Source organism: Gouania willdenowi (genome assembly GCF_900634775.1).
Source record: "Gouania willdenowi chromosome 24 unlocalized genomic scaffold, fGouWil2.1 scaffold_320_arrow_ctg1, whole genome shotgun sequence".
NCBI classification, from domain to species: domain Eukaryota; kingdom Metazoa; phylum Chordata; class Actinopteri; order Blenniiformes; family Gobiesocidae; genus Gouania; species Gouania willdenowi.
Window position 1 is genome coordinate 196,897 of NW_021144848.1, and position 13,259 is coordinate 210,155.

At 34.6% G+C, this 13,259-nt stretch overlaps 1 protein-coding gene across 2 annotated transcripts; it reads right to left on the minus strand.

Moving 5' to 3' along the window:
- Positions 1–1,894: 1,894 nt before the first annotated feature.
- LOC114458246 (uncharacterized) lies at positions 1,895–12,492 on the minus strand. 2 transcript variants are annotated; one of them, XM_028440604.1, is made up of 8 exons: positions 12,418–12,492; positions 9,920–10,228; positions 7,831–8,112; positions 7,644–7,760; positions 7,405–7,430; positions 4,242–4,308; positions 3,080–3,194; positions 1,895–2,972 (listed from the first exon to the last, which is right to left on the minus strand). In XM_028440604.1, the coding sequence occupies exons 1-7, from the start codon at positions 12,461–12,463 to the stop codon at positions 3,115–3,117; spliced, it is 927 nt and encodes a 308-aa protein (XP_028296405.1). In that variant the 5' UTR covers positions 12,464–12,492; the 3' UTR covers positions 1,895–2,972; positions 3,080–3,114. The 2 variants fall into 2 exon arrangements, with proteins under 2 accessions (XP_028296405.1, XP_028296404.1); XM_028440603.1 differs by having other exon boundaries at positions 1,895–3,194.
- Positions 12,493–13,259: the final 767 nt, after the last annotated feature.

The window sequence follows — 13,259 nt, forward strand, 5'->3', positions numbered from 1 at the left end:
TCACACTCTGATCTGTGAGTGCACTGAGCAAAAATATCATCTTATATCAGTGATGTCATAAAAAGAGGGAGAGGAGTTTAAATGGGTATAAAAAAAATAATAAAAAACATATTATACAGTGATTCTAAACTAAGGTCTCCTTTAAATAATGTGCTACACACACAAGGCCAAACAGGATGAAACAGTTCAACTTTATCACCAAAAAAGGAAATGACAAAGTCGACTATAGCGAACACTGTTCATTATTGTCAGTGTCTCTGCTGTGATGTTCTGTCACTAATTCTTGAAAAATAGTTTTAATCTCCAAAATCTAAAAAAAGAAAAGAAAAAAAACTGACATTTTTTCCAATTTGTTTTTACAAAATTTTATTTTTAGAATTTTTTAAATTTTAATTTAATTACATTTTTGAAAATAAAAACCTTAAACAAATGTGGTTAAAAAAAAGGAAATATAATAATTCTATGAAATAATATAAATATAAATAAAAGTCAGAATGAAGAGAGGAAGAGGAGAGAGAGGAGAAAACACAGACTGCAGAGAGAGAAACATGTTACAGCATCAACATTTACATAGAATCAGTTTAATGCTTTATTTAATGTGAGAGAGAGAAGAAGAGGACCTAAACCAGGGGTTGGTGACCTTTAGGATCAGCCATTGAGTGAAGATGTTACTTTTGTGTGTGATCTGCCTGAAAACAGATGTTGTTGTGGAATAAATGTTTTTGTAGTTTTCTTTGGCAGCCATTAAAACTTTATTTTAATCCAACGCTTTGACAACAGTCAGAATACAGACACAGTGCACTGTACGTTGATCATAGGTTCCTTTGGATAAACATAACTTAGTTGCACAATCATTTCTTTTGGTTTGTTTATTTATTTCATTCAAGACATTAAAAATATTATTTCTTCTCCACATTGAAAAAAGAAAAAAATATGAACAAAAAAGAGCAGAAAGAAGTAAAAACTTATAACATCTGACCCCTCCTTAAAAAAAAAGAATAATTACATTAAACAAAGTCAAGCTGCAACAAAGTCATTGTCAACAATACAGTTACACTTCTGTCTCATATCTCTTCTTCAGCATAATACATTTTTTCATGTGCCATATTTACAATATTCACAAAAAAGAAAGAACAAAAAAGGAGAAAAACAAAAACAGAACCATCGTTTTCATGTTTGCTCAAATTAAATATCTAACATCTCATATTATTTATATTCAAATCTAATTTTTATACTTATTTAACATTGCAGTTTTTATATGTTTCTTAAATTTTAGGAGAGTGTCTGACTCTTTTATTTCTTTCTGAAGTGCATTCCATAAACAAATTATTGTCACTGTGACAGTTTGTTCCATTGTTTTTAAGTTAAAGCTTTTTTTTTTTTAAAGATGTCTGTCCATTTTTACTCTTTGTTCAAACCTTTATCAGATGTTCTTTGGCAATTATTTTAATTATTGGCTTTATACAAAATCTGAAGAATATTATAATCAACAATATCAATAAAATTTAGTGACTTACATTTGATAAATAGTGGGTTTGATGGATCTCTATGTCTAATATTATATATAGTGTTCAGAGCCCTGAACAGTGGCTGTATGTAAGTTTTACAGGTCAAACCTCAAATTTCCACATAGTAAGTTAAATATGTTACAATCATTGTGTTATATAAAGTGAGTAGAGAAAATTTAATATATTATTATAATTATATAATCAGCCTGTCCAGTTAATTGGTGAATTAATTTTTATTTTTTAACCTTTTGAATGTCCATCCCATTTATTTGTATTGATAAATCAACAGTGTTTCTTTTGTCATTGAATATTATATGTTTTGTTTTAACATTGAGAACTAATTTAACCTGATCAAACCAATGTTTTATTTTTTTTATTTTTCTTTAGAGTTCTTCATTTATTACTTCCATTGTCTCCTGTATTTCTTTATGTGAGTAAAATAAGGTTGTGTCATCTGCAAATAAAATACTCTGTAATCTTTCTGATGCTTTTGTAAAGTCATTAATGTATAATATGAACAGTAATGGCCCAAGTATGGAGCCTTGGGGTACTCCCCGATTTACGTTACACTGGTTCGATTTTGTATCATTTAATTGTACATAATACTGGTGTAGAAATGTAATGAATTACTTTATTTCTTTTAAATGTACTTAAGCACAAGTAAAATTACTGATTTAGAAATATACTCAAAAAAGTACAAGTACCCATAAAAGCTACTCAATTACAGTAATGTGAGTACTTGTAATCCATTACTTTCACCTCTGCTTAAACATGTTGTACCTGAGACACTGACTGTAACTGAGCTGTGTGAGATTCTAAACTACAACTGCAAAGAAACTGAGGGCTTCATTTGTGGTGTTTTTTTGTTTTATTTTGTTTTTTTCACAATGTGACTCTCACTCTTTGCAGAGATAATTACAGAGATGAAAGCAAACAATGTGAAGTGGAAATTTTCTAGCAGGAACAAACAGAAAAGAAGAAGACAGTGAGAAAAATAGAAGCTGATAATAGAAAGTAAATTTAGACATATTTACAGCTTATCTTGGGTCAGAGATGAAGAAAGAAGATCAGTGTGAGCATCGTTTTTATAGACTTTAAGAGTAAAGTTGTATTAGTATAAGACATTTTTAACAGTCATTAAGTCGTAATATTACAAAAGTAAACTTATTCTATTATGAGAAAAAACTATTTAATATTATTAGAATAAAGTTGTAATTAGACAAAGAAAAATCCCTGAAAATAAACATTGACAGCCGACAAAAGATCTTGATGTTCTTTTCAAACTTCTGATGATAATGTTATGTTATGGTTTCTTTTTTTCAAGCAACTGTTCTTTAATAAATCCACTTTGATCTCCTGACATGTTTCGACTGACAACTGCCAGTCTACATCAGAGGCGTCTGCTTCTCGCTTTGACGTTTCCACATTGTTACACTTTGGTTTGGTGGATCAGCTCTTTTCAAACTGTAAAAAAATGAGCCACAAAAAGAAGAGTCACTGCGTAAAAAGAACTTATGAAATGCACACACATCAGTGGAGGCGTGTTACTGCTACAGCTTCTTTTCATGTACAGTTAAAGCTGGTGTAAAATTCCTCTGTCCTCTCCTCACACACTATCTTCTTCACTGCTTCTTTGACTGTTGAAGACATCACTTCTTCTTCCTCTTCCTCCTCTTTTTTTCTGACCTACAGGAAACAATACGGGAGTTTTGATTGATTGTATGTCTTTAAAAGAGGATAGCAGCATATGTCAACAAGGAAGCATTTGTCTCCACCTTCATGGTGTTTCACACCCTTGTAATTTAATCAGAGTTTTAACCCTTTAACACCTGTAATATTAACATCTCTGCATGGGTTTTCTTGCACATTTTGTCCATATAAAATGGTCATAAAAATGTCCTATGATGAAGTGTTTTCCATTACACTTTAGACCTCCAATATATGGCAATTTATCACTATTTATTATTGTTCCAACAGTGTAATACCATTTTGAAATTAAGAAAAACACAAAAACTAAATATTTTTTTTTAGATTTAGTAGGAATAAAACAATGAAAACACACAAATAACAGATTTTTCAACAAATATAAAAACATTCAGGAGAATGTAAAACACCTCTGTGGAAGTTTCCTCATCTTTGAAGGTCTTCCAGATTCTATTTTTTGCTACAAATATGAAATAATTTGCTCTTTTTTTGTATCTCCATGTTTGCACGTGCAGCACCCCTTCCCCAGCACCACCCGCAAGCCGAAGCGACTTCTTCGCAGGGTTTTTACAAAGGAGGAAACGTGATTACTGTAATGTTTGTAGGTTGTCCATAAAGCACAACATCTTAGCTTATAGAAACATTTGGAGTTTTTCAAATAGAGCAAATTTTAACAGTTACGGTCATTTTAATGCACACATACCAGGATGTGTTGCAAGGGTTAAGGATAAGGATGTTTCCACAGAAGCGACAATAAAGGCAGATGCTGTTAATAAAGTTAAAGGACCCCTGTAAATTATGTCTATAAGACCTTCGTAAGACCACACAGTGCTGCAGAGCACAATACCATTTATTAAAAAAAAGTATGAAAACAAACACTTATTCTGATTACAATAAACTTATCCCATCATTATTTTGGGAGAATTCTTTGTGTGTCTGTGTTATTGTTATAATGTGTAATAGTTCAACAGCTCAAATATTGCGTAGGTTACAGATCCTTGAATGCTGGGGCGTATATGAGTCACTTACCGTGGTGCTGGGCAGGGCCTTGGTGATTCTCTACATTTTCATAGATCACTCTGCTGTCCTGCTCATCCTGAGTGCAAACAAAGTACTTTAGAAGTAGAAACTATAGTGATAACAAGTAACAATCCACAATCACAACTCTTTAGCTAATGTGTAAAATGTGTAAAAATAGTAACAAATGCTATAAAGCATTTCTGAAAGTACTTTCTCAGACAGTCCACACAAACTAGATACAACTAATGATACACTTTTTAACTTTAGCACAAAACTCATGACCTTGGTTTTGGTAAAGACTCTAAAATTAAATCTAGGAAGACCCTGAATTATAAAGAGTTCATTGATTACATTCTTGGTGTTTTTCAAGTGTGTGTGAGGTGGCCTAAAACTGCAGATAGGAGAGAGTGGGAAACAGTTATGGGACGCAAGCTCAGGCTTGATCACCCTGTAGCTGGTCACCTTTGATGAGGGTGTTCAGTGTTAAAAAGGCAGAAACACCCCTTGATTCAAAGAAACACTACAGATGATGCATCCCAAATTTACATCCTTTCTAAATCTGAAACACAGCTCTCACGCCACTCTCCAATGTTGTTGTGTCTTCAGTTGCTACACCACAGGGGTTGCTATGGTTGAATGATGCTGTGCAGCTGACTGCATAGTAGGGGTTGAACAAACTAGTCGACTTTAGTGTTGTCTCGCAACTCTGTCTACGTGATGTCGACTTGTCGCAGTACCTGACTTTAGCCCAAGATGGCGGCACAACACAGCAAACGAGGGTCCTTGTATAAAATCAAGCAATTCTCGCTCCTTCCTGGTTTGTGCTCAAACTGTAGCTGGTAGGCAGATACTATGGCTAATATACATGCTAATGTTAGCTGTAGTGGTAGCATGTCTGTGTATTAAGCAGATCTGGAAAACAGCAGTGCAGGACGGAGGCTTCGTTAGTGGGGTAAGACCGCTGTTGTGCCAAAAGCTGTGACCCATAATAATCTGTGACTGGAGGTGGCGACAGTTCCAACCCCTGTGGTTTCTCGGCAGACATTTAAATGTAAATAGCTCCGAAGGGGTTTGACAACACCGGCTTTGGTGAAGGAAGCCGAAGATACATTAAAAACAGCCCAAACAAAGTCTAAACGCCTGGCTTTGAGGAAGTTTTGGGGCTTAACAGTTACCATAGACTCATGGTAGGCGAAGCAGCACTTCCTGGGTTTACTTAGCTTCTATAGCATGTCCCTTATCCCAGGGGCTGGTGGTGTTGTGCCAAAGTCTGTGACTCTTAAAAATCTGTGACCGCTGCAGCTTCTCTGCGGTAGAGAAGAAGAGTGCTACGTCAACTGACTAAACCTCTCTGTAGCTATTAAGGAGCTATTTACACACCCTTAAACATGACACTCTGGTTGGTGAAGTAAATGCAGACTGGAGAAGAATTACAAACGTGTTTAGGGGAAGTAAATGTTCGCCGAGAAGCCGCAGGGGTTGGAACTGTTGCCACCTGCTGTCACAGATTTATTTGGGTCACGGATTTTGGCACAACACCTGCACTCGGTTGCCACTCGGCTGTGACGTCATCGACTAGTCAACGTCGACTTGACTAGTATGCACATAAAGTCAACCTTTAAAATTATGAAGTCGGTCAACCCCAACTGTATAACAGAGAAGAAGAAGAAAGTAAATAGTTCACGTTTTCAGTCACAAGTCTGCTGCCTCTTTTAATATTCCTAACCACACACATAACAAATTGACGACGAGGATGGCGAGTGTTTTGCCTCGACCTGCGTTATTTCTTGCATCTGCTGGACAACCCACAATTCCTTCTGATATGTGGATGAAGATGTTCACCAACTACCTGCTTGCTATTCACATGGAGGGAGACGAGTGGGCTGACAAGAGGAAACGTGCGCTCCTACTGCACTGCTTGGGCACCAAAGGACAACATATCTTCTACACGCTCACGGATGGAGGTACGAGCTATCAGTCCACCTTGACCGTGTTGTGTACACACTTCAGACCTGCAATAAATGTCGTGGTGGAGAAACAACGAGTGCAGAGGCCACATGAGACTGTTGCTGAGCATGTTGACACGCTACGAGAGCTGGCGGTGACGTGTGCGTTAACTGAGAATACTGATGAGATGATCCAGGACCAACTCATTGAGCATGCCAGCAGCCCAAGAATACGGGAGAAGCTGTTGGTGCAAACAGAGGGAAATATGGATGGATTTAGCAGTTAATATGGAAGCTGCGATCATGCATGTACGGACTCTTCCAGCCGAGTCCCAATCTCCTGTGCACGTCGTGCAAGCGAAGCCAAGAAAGTAGGATGGTCGTACATGGAATGCATCTCATCTCTCTCTGGTCCCAGACAGCTCAAAGAACATCATTAAAACCATGACTGCTGACCCAGCCCCTGAGCCAGAACTTGCACCACCACTGTTTGATAACGTGCCTAGACCCACGAGGTTCAGAAATAAGCCAGCTTGGCTTAACAATTACAAACATTATTCGTTCTCATGGCCTTTGGGGGGAATATTGAAATAGAAAATGATGTAAAAAAAAAAAAAAGGGAAAAACATTCCAGACAATGTGAAATGACTTTGTCATGATGTGAATTACAAGTGGAAGAGATACTGTAATTGTAGTTGAAAGGTTATGTTGCTACTTTATAATTATTTTGTAGTACTGAGTAATGTTGTTAATATTAACAAGTGATTGCAGTGAAAAAACAATTATGAAGATTGAAGTTAACACTAATTTACAGTCAGTCTTATTTGATTTCAGGTATTGATTATTTCCTAGTTATCAGTAACATTCATAAACAAAGGGGAAATATGTTGTGTCTTCAGTTGCTACACCACAGGGGTCGCTGTGGTTGAATGATGCTGTGTTGCTGACTGTATAGCAGAGAAGAAGAAAGTAAAAAGTTCATGTTTTCATACACGAGTCTGCTGTCTCTTTTAATATTCCTAACCACGTACATAACACCTGTGTTTAATAATTCAGATTCTTTTCTTTAGGTCTAAACCTAGAGCAGTCACATATCAACCACTCTGTGTATTGGGAAACAATCACTGGTTACTTTTGCTGCTGTTGGACCACATTTGAGAACCTAAATAGTTCCTGAGAGCTAACGTGTGTTTAGTAAGAAGCTGGTTGGTTATAAATATACTCACAGGAACACAATCTTGATCTTGAGCATCTGTAACAAAAAAAAAGACATTTCTGTCATTGGAATTGAATCAAAAACTGGTTATTGATGTTATAACTAAAGTCGTACAGTGTTGATATGATTCTCAGCAGCAAACAAACAGAAAAGAAGAGTTTATCCTTTCATAGTTTGTCCTCTCTGAGTCACAGACCTTTATGTTCTGTTGTCATAGGTTTTTAACTAAATCTTTGTAGAGATACACACCTTCTGCTGCTCCAGTCCTCCTCCTGTATTTAATCTGAACAGTAGTAACAATAACAACCAGGATGATCAGCAGGCAAATCTTTGCAATGTTGAGGATGAAGATGATCTTGTTTGGAGCTGAAAACAATGAAGAACATATAAAGACAGTGTTTACATGTTAAAGGTGAGATTTGATTGGTCGTCCTACCTGTAGACACAAGTGTGTAGTCAGCAGAAATCTTCACTTCATTGTTTATAACAAACTGGCAGGTGTATCTTCTGCTGTGGTTAATCTGATGTGTTATTATCAGATCAGAAACACAGTTCATCTGTCTATCATAATAGACTTCATAATCATCTTGCTTCAGTTCATCTCTCTCCTCATCCAGCCATCTCAGGCTGTCTTCTTCACAATAGGGGTTGGCGTACCCCCACAGAGTGCACGTCAGTGTGACTCCTCCCACTGGATCAGTGCTTTGTTTTGCTGAGACTGAGGAAAATGTGAAAGAATCCAAATAATTAAATGAACAGTGATATTTGTGGTCAGTACCAGGGTTGGTGTCAATTACATTGTTCAGTTACAATTACTGTAAGTTTTCAATTAACCTTGTTCAATTACAATTCATTTACAAATACAGTGTCAAGCATTTTTCCAGTTACAATGGAATTACAATTATTTTTTATCCACATAAAGTAAATTACAATAATGTTCTCAATGACTAAAGTTCAATTACAATTAATCACAATTACTGAGCCTGAAATAAATGAGTTAATAAAAGTTAACCTTCCTCTTGTGTTAGCTTTCTGTTAGCATCTCTAATGATAACTGGTCCTAAATCAGCTGTAAAATACTCTAAAAACAAATATCTATCATCTTATTTATTTCATATCTATTGGTTACCTTGTTAGGTTTTATAATCAATGAAAATATTGATTATATTTTTAATGTGGGCGTCTGAGACTTTTATGTGTCAGTTTACCCTTAGATTTACTTTATTTTTAAATGGTAAAACGTGGAAAAGCTTGATATGAAACACATTTTAATAATTGTTAACTACATATGTGTAGAACTGTACATAGAACTGTAACATGGTTCCCCAGTTTTGTGTTAAATTATAATTTACAATTTTTATACAATTTTCAAGTCAATTATCTGAACTCAAATACAATGTAATTACAATTACAAGAGCAACTTTTTTTAAAATTACAATTATAATTATGCCATAATTGTAATTAATTATCAATTACGCAATTACAATTATAAATGACCCCAACCCTGGCCAGAACTGATGGTCTTTAAAGCTGCAGTATGTAATTATTTTTGTCGTCTTTTGGTCAAAAATCTGTAATCATCTTAGAACACTTTAGATTACAATATGCTCAGAGTAGACAGTGAATCTCTGCTCTTTCTCCTGGCTGTAAAAGAGCTTCAGAAATACAGGAGTGTGACGCTGAGAAAGGGAGGGGGGAGAGGGGAGTTTCTCACTATACTACATACTGCAGCTTTAACATCTACTGCTTTGCCCAGGCTGAGGGAGGGATGACAGGTTGACAGAGGGGACACATTTTGATGATAATTGAGACACCATCTCCCCTCATCCCCTCTTAAATGGCCTACAGGGCGGGGCTGGAATGCCTTGTGATTAAATCGGCCAATCACGTCTTACACCAGCTTCACTCTTTGTTCTGGGCCCATCTCAGCAGCTCAAGAAGAAAAATGTAGGACTCTCAAATGTCTGGACATAATTTCTTCTGCTACGCCACCTGCGTGAGGGCTTAGTTTCAGGAACAAACAGAAACAGGACTGCTAAATCTTAACTTGTGACTAAAACTTAAAAAATATCTACTCTTGTCATCTGTCCTAGAGCTGTTCAACTAAAGAAATAGTGAGAAAATAGAGGAAAAACCCTCCCTAATTACCATGAATGTTCTATAAAATTATCAATTATAATTTAACATTTGTTACAGTTCTATGTACAGTTCTACACATATGTAGTTAACAATATGTTTCATATCAAGCTTTAGCACATTTTACCATTTTAAAAAAGAGGTATAATAACACAGAAAAGTCTCAGACGCCCACACCAAAAATAATAAAACCTATGATATCATTGATTAGGAAGTAGAGGAAAAAGCCTACATTGGAGTGTGTTGAACTGGTGGAGTTTCTACATGTGATTCCTCAAAGCTTCAGTCATAGATCATATTTATCTGTTTGGGTCTGAATGTGACTTTCTCTGCATTGTTCATTGTCGTAGTAAATTTAGGAACAGCTGCAATAATGTCATGTTACTCACGTGTTAAAATGTTCAGAGACACAACTGTGTTGTGTTCAAATGTTTTCCCATAGGAACAGATGTAACGTCCTGCGTCCTCAGAGGAGATGTTTGTGATGGTCAAAGAACATCTACGGCCCAGACTCAGTTTATCAGCTTGAGGTGAATCTTCATTAATCTGTCCATCACTAACAATGGTATCAATAGATCTGTATCCGAAGTACAACCATTTAAAGCTAGAACATGATGTTTCAGATGAATTCACACTGTTACAGGACATGATGACCTCATCTCCAGCTCTGTGATAGATGCTGATGATGTCACTGCTGCCTGCAGCAAAGAAACACAGAGCAGTCGTTATAAAGTTATAAAATAAAACAGGGATGGGGTCAATTATAATTGTAATTGCGTAATTGATAATTTATGATAATTATGGAGAATTATAATTGTAATTTTACTTTAAAAAATCTGTTGCTGTTGTAATCGTAATTAAGTTGTAATTGAGTTTAGATAATTGACTTTGTAATTTTAATTGCCATGAAAAATCTATAAAATTGATCAATTATAATTTAACAGAAAACTGGGGAACCATGTTACAGTTCTATGTACAGTTCTACACATATGTAGTTAACAATTATTAAAATATGTTTCATATCAAGCTTTACCACATTTTACCATTTAAAAATATATAAATCTAAAGGTAAACTGACACATAAAAGTCTCAGACGCCCACACTAAAAATATTAAAACCTATATTTTCATTGATTATGAAACCTAACAAGGTAACCAATAGATATGAAATAAATGAGATGATAGATATTTGTTTTTAGTGTATTTTACAGCTGATTTAGGACCAGTTATCATTAGAGATGCTAACAGAAAGCTAACACAAGAGGAAGGTTAACTTTTATTAACTCATTTATTTCAGGCTCAGTCATTTTGATTCTTTGTAATTAGAATTTAGTCATTGAGAATGTAATTGTAATTGACTTCCTTAGGATAATAAATAATTGGAATGTATTTATAATTGGAAAAATTGCTGGCCACTGTAATCGTAATTGACAACATTTACAACCATGACAACACACTACTCTCTAATTTATTGTAAAAACTTTGTAAAAATCAATATATATGTGTTATGTGTATATGTACATATGTGTAAATACATTTGCATTTCTGGGATTTATAAGTATATCTGTGGTTCTGGTATTGTTAAATGTATTTATAATTCTATTCATATAATCTATTATAATATATCTATAATTCTGATATTTGTGAATGTATTTATAATTCTATTTATATAATTCATAATATATTTGTAATTCTGGTATTTTTGCACTATGTTGTGGTTGCACTGGTTCACTGCTTTTTTAGATGTGCCAATTCACACCTGTTTTACAGTCTCTGCAATTATAAATGTGATCGATTATGTAAAACATCTATACTATATATCTCACAAGTCTCATAGTTTTTTATTGAATCATGTGACCCCCTCTGATCATGTGACCTAATCATCCCATGTATATATGCAGGTGTGTCAGAGCTGTTTCCTAAGTCTGATGAAGGGCTAAGGCCTGAAACGTTACTTTTGCTGGTGAGAAAGACATTTTTGGTGAGCATTACAGCTGTGCAGATCTATCACATTTCTTTCAAATGTTTCCTCAGCCTCAGATCTGTGATGTTCCTCTTTGTGGTGATCTCACTGAGCACGCCCAGAACGTCAGCACCGGATTTCATCACATTTCTCTGCTTTTTAAACTCACACTGGTGTTCAGACAGAACAACATAGAGACACAAAGAAAGTCAACCATAAGCAGTTTTTCCAATTACAATTCAATTACAATTATTATTTATCCTCAAGAAGTCATTTACAATTACTACTCAATTCTGATTACAGCGACCAGCATTTTTTCATCATTTTTAAAATCATATTTCCTCTTACACACAATACCTTCAGATTTATCTTTGTAAGTTTTTAAAATACATTATTTCATTTTATTTCCACAAATGTAAAAACTGAAAGTTTTTCATAAACTAAAAGAAGAAGAAGAGGAAGCTCCAAATAAAAAAACCTTCTTAACATAAATTTATAATTTTCATTCTGTGGCCCTAAATTAGGTCCATACTCCTTCATTGTGTTCTCCTAATCATTTTATACTGTTTGTTCAAAAAAATAAACTCATTTGATCAAAGTAATCACAACTTGAGTAGATTCAATTTTCTAACTTAAAACTGATGTATTTCAGCTTTTTGGGTTCATTATTATTTGACTGAAATAAAACTAACTTTAAACTAAGTTTTTTCTTTTCTTTTTTCAAAATGAGCTCTGTTTTAAAATAAATATAACAATTTGCCTTTAAACTTCATATAAAATGGTATTTTGTCAATATTCTCTAACTATCCATATGTTTTTAACACGTCTAGTTTTTTTTTTTATCACTAATTCAATAAAACAAATGAAATCCAAAGCATCTACTCTGTTAAATGATAAAACAACATCAACAGAAGAAGAAGTTTACCTCCAAGCACGAGCACAAAGAGCAGAGTGAGCTGCAGGAGAAGCATTCTGCTGTAGATCAATGTTTCTAATGTTTCCTCACACTCTGATCTGTGAGTGCACTGAGCAAAAATATCATCTTATATCAGTCATGTCATAAAAAGAGGAAGAGGAGTTTAAATCGGTATAAAAAAAAAAAAAAAAAACATTATACAGTGATTCTAAACTAACGTCTCCTTTAAATAATGTGCTACACACACAAGGCCAAACAGGATGAAACAGTTCAACTTTATCACCAAAAAAGGAAATTACAAAGTCGACTATAGCGAACACAGAACATCACAGCAGAGACACTGACAATAATGAACAGTCACATTATTCCAACAGTTTACACTCATTTCACTACATTTATGATTCTTGAAAAAAATGTTTTCATTTCCAAAATATAATTTAAAAAAAAAAAAATGTTTTCAATAAAAACCTTAAATAGATCTGGTTAAAAAAATAAATCAATATAATAATTCTATGAAATAAAATTAATATAAATAAAAGTCAGAATGAAGAGAGGAAGAGGAGAGAGAGGAGAAAACACAGACTGCAGAGAGAGAAACATGTTACAGCATCAACATTTACATAGAATCAGTTTAATGCTTTATTTAATGTGAGAGAGAGAAGAAGAGGACCTAAACCAGGGGTTGGTGACCTTTAGGATCAGCCATTGAGTGAAGATCAGAATCAGAATCAGAATCAGAATCAGCTTTATTGACCAGGTACAGTTTAGAACAATATGAGGAATTTGACTAGGTAGTTGCAGTGAAAGGAGACACATTAACACACCGGAGCAGCCATTTGATGTTACTTTTG